The 13,973-nt window shown below is 38.8% G+C and overlaps 1 protein-coding gene across 2 annotated transcripts in view; it reads right to left on the bottom strand.

Moving 5' to 3' along the window:
• gabra1 (gamma-aminobutyric acid type A receptor subunit alpha1) overlaps nt 1-13,648 on the bottom strand; it is a 31,240-nt gene extending 17,592 nt beyond the window's left edge. The window contains exons 1-6 of one of the 2 annotated variants that reach the window (XM_008426914.3): nt 13,497-13,648; nt 11,283-11,385; nt 4,327-4,439; nt 3,280-3,347; nt 1,458-1,678; nt 602-684 (exon numbers count right to left, since the gene is read on the bottom strand). In XM_008426914.3, the coding sequence (XP_008425136.1) occupies nt 602-684; nt 1,458-1,678; nt 3,280-3,347; nt 4,327-4,439; nt 11,283-11,362 (565 nt within the window). In that variant the 5' untranslated portion in view covers nt 11,363-11,385; nt 13,497-13,648. Of the gene's footprint in view, nt 1-601; nt 685-1,457; nt 1,679-3,279; nt 3,348-4,326; nt 4,440-11,282; nt 11,386-12,683; nt 13,020-13,496 lie in introns of those variants that run through there. The other variant, XM_008426915.3, reaches the window with a different exon arrangement.
• Between the last annotated feature and the right edge of the window lie 325 nt (nt 13,649-13,973).

Below are 13,973 nucleotides of genomic sequence, written 5' to 3'. Positions count from 1 at the left end.
CAAAGCTGCAGTGTGGCTCGGCCACTGCAGAGGAAAAGATGGCTCAGCTGCAGACTGCGGAGCGAGGAAGAGAGCTCATCACTGAAATATTTAGCAAGTGAGTTCAGTTTAAAGGTATTTAAGGCTTGGTACTCTCACACATGCTGTGCAGCTGGAATTGCAAAAAGGTAGCATGGCTCACGTCTCTGTTGCTTTAGTGTCCTCGTGGTGTTTTTTGTGATATTTTCTTGCCTCCCAACACTCATTTACCGTATCATACTCTGGTATGAATGGGTTCTATTATTTCTCCATTACATATTTCTATAATTATCCATTTCTAAGTCCAGTCTATTTGAATCTGTGTTTATTAAAGAAAGATGCAGGGCAGTTTGAGCTGTCAGCGGTGAGCAGCTGGTGTGATGCTCTGGTAGAAGATACTGCAGGCTGCATGCCTGCGAGAGTCTTGAAGGTCTATAAAGGTTGAACACTGCCTTTCCTTCATATGGAGGCAGTGGCACATCAAGCAACACACATATTTAAGTGTGTGTGGGGGATGAGAGGAGATGTGGATCTGGTATGTTCATGAAATGTAGAATTGTATTCGGCTGCAGAGGCTACTTACAGCTGCCAAATTTCAGGGGACAAGCATGGGCGTCCATAGGGAAGTCTTCCAGATGCATAGGGCATTCTGCTCTCACTGTAAGCCTTGAAAAAAGCATTTAGATCACAGAGTGAATTCAAAGATATAATGGCGGATAGAATAAAGAAACCAAAGCCTTTAAAATGAAGTGTTACAGCCAAACAGCAGCTGGGAATGTGTTGCAACATACAAATATTTTCTTACTATATCAGCACTGAGTGAGTACTCAAGCTGAACACTATTCCCCCAAACAGAAATGTTCCAGTTCCGTGCGCTTTGAGCTTGTGTTTACTTATGGCTTGGTGGAAAAACAGCGTGTCAGACCACCCGTGACACACTAATCTCCCATCTAACCCCCATCTCAGTCATCTGTGCCACCAATACAGGCTCTGCCTCTTCCCTCTCCTCCCCCTTATTAAACAGGTTGAAGCAAATGTTAAACTGTACTGTCTTACATTAACACAAGTCAGTGGTGTGCATTAGGTTCTGTGCTGTCATGAGGGTTTACTCAGCCATCTTTTTCTAAAGGATGGTGCTAAGATGCCAATACAAGTTCTGATTTCAGATCTAGTCTTCTGGCTTGTTGCAAAAAACAAACTTCAGATTTGTCATAAATTCAGGATTTGCAAATTGACCAATTTTGCACAAAAACAAACATAGTTTGCAGTGTACAGAATATAACTATTCTACCTAAAATAATCTACCTTGGTAATCTACCATTTGCTTTTACAGCAACTGATAAATTATGTCTGTCTCTAATAAAATCTCATTTTCAACAAATAAAATAGATATTAACCTTAAAGATTCTTTGTGAAAGCAGTGGACTAGCTCAGCCTACCTCATGGTGTAAAGCAGCGTGCCTTCCTCTGTAATTCGTAGAAGCTTGTTCGGCATGGTCATGTTGTGGGCCACTGACTTCTTGCCATTGTGGAAGAAAGTATCCGGGGTCCAGATCTTGCTGGCCATCAGGTTGTTGAGACGCAACACGGCCATGGGCCCTTTGAACTTTAACCTTTCATCTTTCCAGCTCTGTCTGAAAAAGACATCAATGGTGTACTCCTGCGGGTGAATGGTGAGTAAGAGAGAGACGAAACACAAAGTGAACAAAAGTGCATACTTGCGGTTCTGGAGAACTCTTCTATCTGACTTCACCTATAGCTGACAGCTGAAAATGTTGAGTCATGTAACCTTACTATGGCAAACATAGAGAGGATTTAGCAGAGAGAGAGGTTTATACAGTAGTTTTATAGCTGCTGTGTTTTCAAAAATTAATGCCTCAGCTGTTATAAGTCATTGTTCTACTCCTGGTGCTGTAATATGTGTGGTTATCTTTCCATTCCTTCAATTTTTTTGTTTGCAAAGTCATTGTCAGGATAGTTAATTGCAAATACATGCATGCATGGGATATATATATATTTTTTTAATCCAGCTATTTACAATTACATTGTTTGGTAAATACAAAAATTAATCTTTGCATTTATCTTAAGGTAATATTTTCCCCTGAGTAATATAAATTGCACTCATCACAAAAACGAGACACTGGACACAAAATTAGAAGGACACTTCATTTCCACGCCAGTTAATGACAACAGCTGAGATTTTAATGGTTCCACACGACTGTCCACTAGAATAAGAAAATAATTCACAGCCTGCTTTCTGTGCTGTTTCTCCTTTTTTCACTCTAGTTCTTATAAGATAATTAGTGTGAACTGAAACGGAGCTTCAAGGTAACAGAGAAGGGTACAGAAAGGCTACAGGTGGAAAAAAAATCTTCTTTAATGTTTTTTTCTTGTCGTAACACAACAGTAAAATACTCCTGGTCTGCATGTCAGCCTGTACAATCAAATGGGATTATGTCAAATCAAGGACACACATTCCTGGACATAAAAACATTCAAATACTTTGAATGAGACTTATTGGTTTCCAGTGTATGATGCAAAGTTCACAACTGTTCTGTTTGAAAACATTCTAAAGATTTAACTGTTGAAACATAAGATATTTTACCTTCAATATTAGGTGACAACAAAACAAACAGTCATATACAATGAATTAGAAATGTCTTGAAATGTTTATTTCATTAACTCAATTCACTAAATAAAACAAATTATGCAGCTTAATTATGCAGACTGATATATTCAAGCCTTTATTTCTGTTAATTATGATGATGTTGGGCTTACAGCTAGATTAAATTAATACATCAGACTAATAAAACTATATATTTTCTAATTAAAAAATATGCACATAATGAAAAGTATGTTTGCTAAAAGGATGTTATTTTCAAAATGTACTTTTAATGTGACAAACACATTATTCTAATTTAGAGATAAAATTTAAATGACTGCTTTGAAAGCTGTTGTAATTAGCAACCTCTGGCTGCAAAGGTGTACTAGTTTATTCTATAAACTAGTTTTCCAGAAATGTAAACCAAGTAACTGAAAGAATGAATTTTTTCTCCCCGCAACTGAATAAGTAGCACTGGAGAAGAGAGACATTATCTATAAATGGTCATTACAAGTGACAGCTGTAACAAAACTTCCTATCAGTGAATATTTTCCAGTTTACAAAGAACTGTGACGTGAGAGATGGGAAAACAGGTGTGAGGGTTTAAGGAAGGGCACAGGGAAAAGAAGTGACATTTACAGAGGTGGAACGGGCCTTACCATGTCATGGTCCGAAACTGGTCCAATACTGGTCACAAAAATGTCAGTCTTGACTTCAGTTACACGCTCTGTTGAAGCAGGAAATTGTCAGAGTGAGTGTCTATCAGTGGCATTCATTACATCTAAACTGCCTGTTAATACAATGCCACCTGGCTACACTCTCTTATCTGTTCACACATGTTTTTTAGCATACACAATTGCATAACAAATATACAATTAAAATTAAACATATACCACATTGTCATGGCAAATACATCTATCCACTACAGAGAACTTTAGCCTTGAATTGTGGTACTAATTTCTGTTTTTATTGGTCTCTACTGCATCAGCTCTACTGCCGCCTGGGCAGACGTTAGGTCTCTTAATGACATCGTGTATGGTGGAAAACATGCCACTCTCCTCCGATAATGTTGATAGCCAGCTTAGGATCAGTGGGAGGGGAATTCATTTAAAGAAGCTGGCAAAGAAGATGTTTGTGAACGTGTCTTCATATATTTGTGTGTATGTGTTTGACAGAGTGACTGTCAAATTGAAATGTGACAGCGTGATTTGTAAATGATGCCTGTTGTGATTCATAATTTCTTCCCCAGACTTTTTGTTCATTGTGTTTGATGCCTACTGCATCATATCACTTTATATTGTGTGCTCTCGCTATTTTTGCTTTATTTCTTCATTATTCTCCCTCATGTTCTTTTCCAAACTCCCAGCATTCCTGCCATGTTGCTTCTCTCTAACAATGTGTGGTTGTCAACACGTGGAATAAAGCCAACGGTAAACGATGACAGTGTCGGGTTGATAGTGTAAGTCTGGACTTGATGAAAATTTCAGAAAAGCAGCAGCCAAATAATGAGACTCTGGTCCTTTTTCTTGCTAAAGGTAACAAAAGTCTGGTACTGACAGCGAGCCCACACTATTCAGTCACATGGTTATTATTCAGTGTTTTCATGAGGATAATAAAACTGTTTCAAGGATGACACTTGCATATTTAAAAATAATGGATTTTTTTTATGAGCAACAGAATTTCTTCAATGACTTGGCTGTACTGACCTCCGAGTCCTGGCCTGAGGCGATTGTCATAGCCATCTAGAAGGCTGTCTAAGATTTTGGTGAACACTGTGGTGTTATCTTTCTGCTCGTCTGTCATGCCATTCTGCCCAGAGCTGCCAAAGCAAAGAACAAGATTTAAAGTTGCAGCTAAAGTCAAAAACCTACGCCAAAACTGCTGGCAGAAAAACAAACAGCAAGAAAACCCTTCATGTGAATCATATATCATATATCAAAGACAAAAAGATTTCATTTTAACTGTGGAGTACCCCAAGTGGAATTCTGCTGGCATGCACAGTGAACCATGAGTCACAATATGAAAACATATTCAGTAAACTGGCCATACTTACTATGACACTAAATAATATCCCTGTTACGTTCATCACACATTGTGTAACCATGAAATCAGATCATTTCATCATTAGTTAGAGGAAATACTTGTTCTTTAAAATGGACTACTCATGCATTAAAGTCACAAGTGATATTTCAAATGCCTGAACACAATAATAAAAAGGGGCAAAGGATATTATGCAAAATCAACTTTTGGAAATTTATATTATGTTATAATGTTATTCTCTCATCAAAAACATATCCGGAGTGTTTCTTTGATTTATTCACGCATGGCAACCCTTCAGGGTATCTAAGTATTTTACCCAAAGCTCATCCTAGGAGTTTGAGTCCCCAGCCACTCATCCGCCCTACCACGCATCCCACACCTTCCCCTCTCAGCTTCGACAGACAGCGGTTAGCAAACACCTGGTGGAAACGCTGAGCTTATCATGCAAACTACATGTCAGAATGACTGTAAATGTGATGAAGTGCTGAAGCAGGAGTGTTGAAGAGAAGCAGCAGCTTCTTGAAGAGACGCGGGTCATTTTCAAAGCTTCAAGATTCTTTTAAGTTATTGATGCAATGCAGAATTTTCAAAACAACTGAAGGTAACATAGTTACATGATTGTGCTATAAAATTGTACTATGTGCCTTGAAAATAAGCATCTCCCTTTAAGCCCTACATTACTAAAAGTAAAAATACATTTTACAATTTTAAAATGTAAATCATAAAATGGACATTTTACAATTGTTCACACTTCTATCCTTGATTTCAGACAGCTTCTGAATAGAACTGAGATCATTTGCTTTGCACATCATCAGTGCAAAAGTACTAATAAATCCTACAATGTTATTACATAAAATGTAATTATTTAGGAACAGAGTAATCACAACCATTTCACCGTCACACAAAGTTCCCATGTTGCCTTATAACACATTTAACACTGTATCATGCACTATTTAACCAGAAAAGCTGTGACATGAGCACCATAGGAATCAAACATGATGCTCACTGCACATGTGTGCAGCTGCTACAGAACTGATGCAATTAGGATTCAGATACCACAGCAGCCATCCAGTAAGAGTTAAATTTAATCTGATGGTATACGATGCAGCTTCCCTCAAATCCGGATGCTGAATCCTTGAAACTTAGAGGGACACTTTAATCTCCACATGCTGTCTGATTAATTAAACAAATAATCATCTGACCACTTAAGGGATTCATACAGCATTGACATTTTATTCCTAGGTGGTCAGTGAATCATTTAAGTATGAAAAAAAGATGGTGACATTATAGAAAAATAATTGCCATGTCCTGAAACAGCATATATCTGAGAACTCCACACTCTTAATCCCAATATACACACACTATTCAGAGTAGGAGAATATATCTACCAACACACAGATTTCAAATAAAAGAAAACAGCAAGACAACAGCTTTCTTCTGTTGCTTTAAACAAAGGTAGGATTAATTGTGTGTGTGTATATATATATATATATATATATATATATATATATATATATATATATATATATATATATATATATATATAATCTAGCCCTAGCACAGAGCCTTACTGTACAAAACAAGTAATCATAACTAAATCAGATTCAAGATTATTTTATCTGAATATTCTTACATCTTTTATTATGTAGCTTCTTATCCAATAACGTATTATTCCTTTGATACCAAATCTCTTCAGCTTTTTACTCAGCATTCTACAGTTCATGCTATTGATGAGAATTTAATCTGCAAGTAAGTTTGCTTAGGTATTCAGTATTTCTGTGTTTTTTATATTAAGCGTGTTAGTTTGTTTCATTTGTCAAAGGATGTGAAACTGTTTAAAGGGACAATAAATACAAAGAATAATGACACAGAGTGAAAAAAAGAGAAATCAGAATACATTATTTATACTTTAATATGGTCTTTCAAATGAAAAACACATCACTGAATGTGCTCTTTGAACTACATGAAACAAAATGCTAAGAGCAATGCTGAAAACGCTCATGATCCCTAATTGTGAGAGCAGGGCTTGAATCTCCCCGCATAAATATTTCACCGTTCTCCTAATCAGGGAACCAACCTCTAATTACATAGTGCACCAAAAAGCCAGGATATGACATGGCTGAGCTAGCATGAGCATAAAGTGTGTTAAAACACATGGACCAATGCGTGCACATAACCACATGCTCCCAGATATTTCCTATTTCCCAAGCCAGTGGGATTCTGCTTTGATTACTTATGAAATAAACAGCATGTGTTTGAAGAAAGCCTCTACTAGCTGAACATCTCCAAGGAGAAGTGGAGGTCATCAAGATTAGTTAGTAGAGACCCGCAGCTGGAAGGAAGGAAGGAAGGAAGGAAGAGTGTAAAACGCGACACAGCAGCATGTGGAGAATCATGACAATTAGTCTATAGGAAACCAAAGAAGAGCAAAGATTAAGATAACAGAGACAGAAGAGAATCAGCTGGGGAAAAAAAACATTTGGAAAGGTATCAGTTCTGAATAGAATGTATCTGTTCGAAAAGAGAAGCTCATAAGATGCAGGACTAATGTTATGAGCTTTCAAAATGAGATAAAGAAAAGGTTCAGTCACATATTTTTCTTTGCCCCCAATTATCCCTCTGTCAGTGGAAATTATGAAGTAAAGAAGGAAAATTAAATGAAAGTTGTGATGAGCAATTATGGTCTTTGCCAGCTCTGAAGCCGTCTGCCTTAAATCACTCAAAATTCAAAGAATATTTAGTATCCTGTTTAAGGTCTGGGATAATAATTACGTCTAAAAACACACAATATGAACTGCAGCTTTGGAATGTACTGCAAAACTAAAACACATTGTTCTAATGCCCCACCACACTGATGTGATTTTAAATTTCCAAAACTGAGACATACAAAAAAATTATTAAAGGGTTGATCGTCATATTCCAAGTTATCATTACAGAGAAGATCTAAATAATAGAGGTGTGCCGATCGATCGGTCACTGATCATAATCGGCCGATTTTTGTGAAAAAATGCATGATCGGCGATCATTGGCTCTTGTTGCTGATACCGATCACCTGCTTCTCATTTCTTAGCCTGCCTGTGCAGCTGGTCTCCTCTTTCCTTCACACTGCGCAAACGCGCAGCAACAAATCCTAAGCGATGTGGAATTATAACGCACTGAGTGACTGGGGAAGTTTGCGTGTTGCGGCGGAAAATTGAAGCACGTCAAAATGCATCAACACAACGAAGCTAATACGGCATAAAAACAATGTCATACTTGATGGAGTTTGGCTACATCGAGGCTCATTGCAGTAAAAAAGACATGGAGGATCAGATAGCAGGTAAAGCAGCGCACAGCTACAAACACTCACCCGGATTAGCATGACGGTCAGAAAGCTAAACAAATAACCTGCAAAATTATTTAAGTCTTGGAGCTGCGATGTAAGACGCTGGTTCTGCTCTCGCTGTTGAACTGCTGCTACGCTACAGGTAGTAATATTTCACAGACGGAGCATCGCTTCTGCTCCACCTGGTAGTGACTCTCACACCGAACCTCTGCTTAAAGCTGCAGCATCTAACTTAAAAAAATACATTTTACATACGTATTAAGACTTTCGCTGTCCTAACATGAGACAGATAATCTCTAAAAAATAATCGATCTCCTCCCTGCTCTGCATAATTACGCCGCTCAGTCAGAAACAGCCACTCAGAACTAGCAGTAATCAGCTAGCCGCCATGCTATCAGGAAGTTTTCATTCAGTAACTCTGGATTGTTTATTGTAATGGATCCTGTATTTGCCTTTGAATGTTTTTATACTTTAATTTTTTTTGGCAATGTTGAGAGGTTTTATTTTTGGCTCTTTACATTATTTAGCCTCTTCAGAGCCTCCATATGTTATCAGTCTGTTAAAGATAGTATTACCGATAGCAGTACAATTTGCACAATGCCTGTTTTGTTTAGTTTTCTTCTTGGAAAAAGTTATTAAAAATAAGTTTTTGTCTAAATTAAGGTGAATTCATGGTTCCTTTTTCCACATAATGTAACCGGTAGTGTTTATGATAAAAAATAAAATAATAATAATAATAATTATGTGATCGGTATCGGTGATCGGCCCTCATGGGTGATCGGAATCGGTATCGGCAGGAAAAATCCTGATCGGCACATCTCTACTAAATAAGGTAGAAAAAATATCTTGGTAAGAAATATCTTAATCTTGGTCAGATTGGACAAGGAGCTTCAATGGACAAAAATGTTCCAGTCTTACCACAGAGTCTTAGGTTTCAACCTGACCGGGACATTTTCACATCAAATGTTCTTTGACTTAAATCATGTCACTGTAGCTCCGGCTGTGTTTCTAGGGTTGCTGGATGATGGACTTCCACCACATTCCTAAGTCTGTTTCAGTCTCTAACAGGTTTTCTTTCATTTTTACTCTGTATTTAACTCGTCCCACCAACACTGCAGCAGAAAAGCATCTCCACAGCATAATGCTGCCACCATGATGCTTTGCAGTGGCAGAAGGGGTGGTAGTCCTTGGTCAAGAAGGTACAGACACAAATGGATTCTTCTTGTTTTTCATGTGACTCCTACAGGCATTTAATTTCACCAGATTTTGTATATTTAATTAGCATTTTTCAAATTATCTGAGGAAAATTTGTAATTCAGTTTCCACATGTGTTGCTTTTTCACATACATTCTATTCAAATACGTTTCTGGCTGCAGTGTGAAAATATATGCATATCTTTGTAAGGCAGTAAACACTGATTAATTATGTTTCCAATGACAATGGCCACGATTCAAAAATACTGGTTTGTCAAATGGCAAATTTTCTAAATTAAACGATTTTTTAAACTTTTTTTTTTTTTTTTTTGCAGTAATCACGCATACTGTTTCTAAATGGATAAGTGAAAAATATGAGGTGGAAATGTATATTTTTTTTTTACAAGTATAGGGAGATAGTATGCTTTGAAAGATAAACATCTTTATTAGTTAGGGGCTTCCTCTCACCAACCACTGCACACCATCCCCATCTACAGGTCATCTGAACAGCAACAGTGCTATTCACACTTTCACTGCCAGTCTCTCTCTGTCCATTTTACTCACTGTTTCTTTCACTTTCCTGTCAGCCAGAAATCTAATTATGAGACATTTTCTTTGGTAGCCAGATACCGTAGCAAAGCTCTTGGTCTGCTCAATTATCACATCTTGCCAAAATCCCCAAAGGTGTATTCGCAAGTCTGTGATTCTACGTCTGACTCCGAAAACGGGGGACTGGCTTTTACAGAAAATCTTTGGGGTGATAATTGCTTTGCAGTTTCCGTGTTGTCACCACGCAGCACTTGAATGCTAGAATATCTTCTCTAAAGCAGACAAGATCCTCCATTTCTAGCCATTACATTTCGAAGAACGCAGCAGCTGTAATTAGTAGGTGAGATTATATCCGTATACAAAAATGAGATACTACAGTGCACTACAACTCTAAAGCATTAAAAGTGTCTTCATAATCAGCTTGGCGGTTCAAGCTGAAACCTGTATCACATACAGAATTAACTTTTTGTGGTATAGCTGCTGAGCAAAGCATAAGTGGTGATATCAACGTTTCACCATTTAGGTTCTACTGTTTGATTCAGCTGTGAGGAAATTCCTGATCTGTTCATTTGCCAAAGATTTCTCTTGGAGAACCGCAAAGGAAGAAAGCTTGAATATCCTCACATACTTAAAAAGGTTCCTGAATTTGACTTTTAGGGTTGTTTTCTTATGTTCATGTGAGTGTTAAGTGATTTTCTCATCAAAATTGTCCACATTTGTACAATGAGCATTTTTAAATCTGCAGGAAAACGAATGTCCGCTTAGGCTTAGAATTGTGTAGAAATTAAAGCAGTTGCAGTCTCATCACGGCGGATCTCACCCCTGTCATTTATAATCCAATTCTCTCTCTCTTTCTCTCTTTTTTGTCTGTTTAGGTAGCTGACAGCCAGCAGTTCCATGTTGACACTGAGATGGAGAGTCTGTACATTGACTCTGCTATCCCTGCAGCTGCTGTCAAAACAAATGTGCAGTAATCTATGGCAAACATCTCAGTGCAATGCGGAACATCTACCCTACGTATAGCCCAGGTCTGAAAACTGACAGAGTGGATGTTGTCCCACGCAGCCAGTCAACCAAAAGAAAAAGGTGCTATTCAACAGTAAAGTGGCTATTTTTTGCTCATCATCTCTTGTCCCTGTGTTGCACTTCTTATTACCTTGGCAATAATAAGCATGCAGGTGTCATGTGAGTGTGCCCTAGTTACAAGCACAGTGATTAGATTCTGTAAAAACAAGCACTGAGGTGGATAGTAGAGTATAAAACTGCCAGATGAATCACTGTTGTCAGTTTTAGACATTTAGGAGGCGCACATTGAGTAAAAATTGACTTCTCCATTTAAATGTAACTGAAAATACCTTCCACAGTATCTACTAGATAATACATAACAAGCTGGGTTAACCAGAAAAAAAAATTATAATGCTAAATTGTAATCCAGAATGCATTTCCCTGCACATTTAGGACATTTCAGCAATGTGCAGATGAACATGCATGTTTCTGTTCACACCAATAGATCTGGTACAATCAGGTGCAGTTATATATTAAAATATTTTCTCACCTTTTCCCAGTCAGTACGCTGCTTGTGACCAGTAAATAAGTCCACACACACAGAGAGGCCACCCTGCTCCGTCCACACATAGTTGAAATATGAGGACCTTTCACTGGTGGAGATTAAAGAAAGAGAAAATGAACATCATCGCCATGTCACATGGAGCCTGTAAACCATTACCTCCATCCTATGTGCCGTCACATAAAAGTGTCAACAAATTAGCAAGCATAGACAGAGAAGGTCACTTTGCTCCGTTTGATTCCGAATCAAACATTTACGTCTAGATTCATTCACAACAAATGTACCAAGTCCAAAATGTTCAAAAATGATTCACACAAACATCAAGTATTTTGCACCATTATCTTTAATCGCATGTCATACTGGCTGTGCCCCTGACTATCAGACGGACCAGATCCAACAGATGCTCCTGTGGCTGCATCCATAGCGCAGAATAATTAAGAGGAAATAACAAGGAAACACACCATCGACCACATATACACATCGTGTGAGGCTGGAGCACCTGTGAACAGCCTCCTCTAGTAATACTCTGCAATGTGAAGCGTAGCCATTAAAACGGGCATCCAACCAAATTCCTCTTCTTTAAGGGAAAAGAACATGTCATTCCTGCCTTAACATTTAAATGTGATGTCAGTCAGTCTGCAAAGTATAGTCAAGCGACACCCTGCGCTATAATATGCATGCAAATTCAGAATCCATATTGGAAAGCGCAATCAGTGTGTCCACGAGAGGGCCAGTTGCTTATTTATAGAAAAAGAAAGGGTAAGAAATACACCGAAATTTGCAATGACAGACACACAGCAACACTTGCTTGTGGTGCTTCAAGGTGTGCTGTGAGTGGGTGGTGGCCACATACTCTGTTAAAATGTAATACAAATAAAATAAAATATCCCCTTGTTGACACAGATTAAACAATGGGAAAATGATGAAGCTTATCGGATTTAGTGGGGGGGAAAAACCCGCACAAGCACACAAGCGCACTTTTTAAGTTATTCAGAAGGGGAGGAATGTCACCCTGCACAAACATTCAACATTTGAGTAAACATAAGCACAGTGGAAATTTTGCATGCAACTGACATCCCCTGCAAGGCTTGTCTAAATACAGGCATGACGATCCGTGCGTGGCGGAGTAATTAACTGGATGCGCGTTGGTGCCGTTTTATTTGGAGAGCGCTGTCCGCGGTGCTGAAACCAGGCAGCATCCCCGTTAAAGCCGCTCCTGCGAGCCATTAAAACTCCCCCCTAAACGGTGCTAATTTCAGCGGTAAACTCATCCATCCCTCTCAATAAAACTCATCTTCGATTGTTGCGCTGTTCACCGATAAGAAAAAACCAGCCCGCTTCATCTCTTTAGCTCAATAAACATAACAAAATGATAAGAATATCACTTACAGCAGATGGACCCGGGTGCATTTGATGTCCACTGACTATATCCTGAAACTTTTTGCAAATATCTTTTTTTTTCTAGCCGGACGGAATGTGAAAAATGTCCTCTGTGATCTCAGATCTGACGAATTTTAGCTTGAGGCTGGAGAAGCGGCTGCTGACGATATGCGCAGGTCTCTCTCACTGTTCATTGGTGGTTGTGTAGTGAGTTCAACTCTCAGTCTGTCGGCAACAGAAATGTTTCACCAAACTAGCATATCTAGTCTAATGAACGCTGAATGGTTGAATGCACTGATTGCGCTTCCCAAAACGAAGCCGAACAGAATATCCCCATGTCCAAAGGCAGACTCTTTCATTTTAGAATATACCGTGCCAATGTAACATCATGACAAGCCCGCCCATTTTATATGCAGCACAATTTAACTTCCATTGCTGTCCTCCTAATCTATTTCCAGCGGATGTTGGATAGAAAAATCCTCTTACATTTTCAGCTAGATTACCACTCCGTCCCCCTGACTCGTACGTGATGATTTGCAACGAGATAAAATTCTACCAAAACACCGTCTAAGACAGCAAATTGACTCTTCAGGGAAATGAACAGCCTTTTATCAGCACATACTCACACTGACGCCAAAATAACACTTAAACCGAAGCGGGTTGCGGTTTGGATAGGCGCGCACAAGCTTGGAAAAAAATCACCTCCAGAATTTTTAAAACATATCCCCCCGCTTTCACCCTGGTTTACACCAGTGAAAGAGGATGTTCTTCTATTATCTGCAACAACAATATGAAAAAAAAATCCCCAAGCAGATCACTCACCGTCTCCTAAAAGCCCACGTTTCGCATCTAGACAACTGCTGGTGTCTCTGTTATAAACCAAATATTCTGCTGCTACAGCCGCGCCGCTTCAGACTGAGCCAGAGCACGACGAGCGGCGCTGAGCTGCGTGCATCTGCAGGAGAGAGGGGGAGAAAAAAAAAAAAAGAAAAACTGGGCTTATGATTCGTGGCGTATATTTCTGTAGGCATCGGCGCTTTTCTAAGTTGAGACTACAAATCAGGGGACATTTGCTTCATTCAGCAAGGACCGAAACAGAAACACAAACGAGGTGGACAGTGAGGCTATTATTGGCAATTTATACAATTTCATTGTAATTTGGAAAAGCTTATGTTTTCCATAAATCCAAGCTGTTGATGAAGGAACGGCTCTTTTTTTGCCCCTAGTTTTGGCGGAGGGTTTATTTTCATGGGGGCAGGCAGAGTGAGCTAGCAGTGGAGTCACGTCAGTCTAGTCTGC

The sequence above is a fragment of the Poecilia reticulata genome, chromosome 14 (assembly GCF_904066995.2).
Source record: "Poecilia reticulata chromosome 14, P_reticulata-male-v2, whole genome shotgun sequence".
Classification (NCBI taxonomy): domain Eukaryota; kingdom Metazoa; phylum Chordata; class Actinopteri; order Cyprinodontiformes; family Poeciliidae; genus Poecilia; species Poecilia reticulata.
This window is presented reverse-complemented; position numbering and strand designations above follow the sequence as displayed.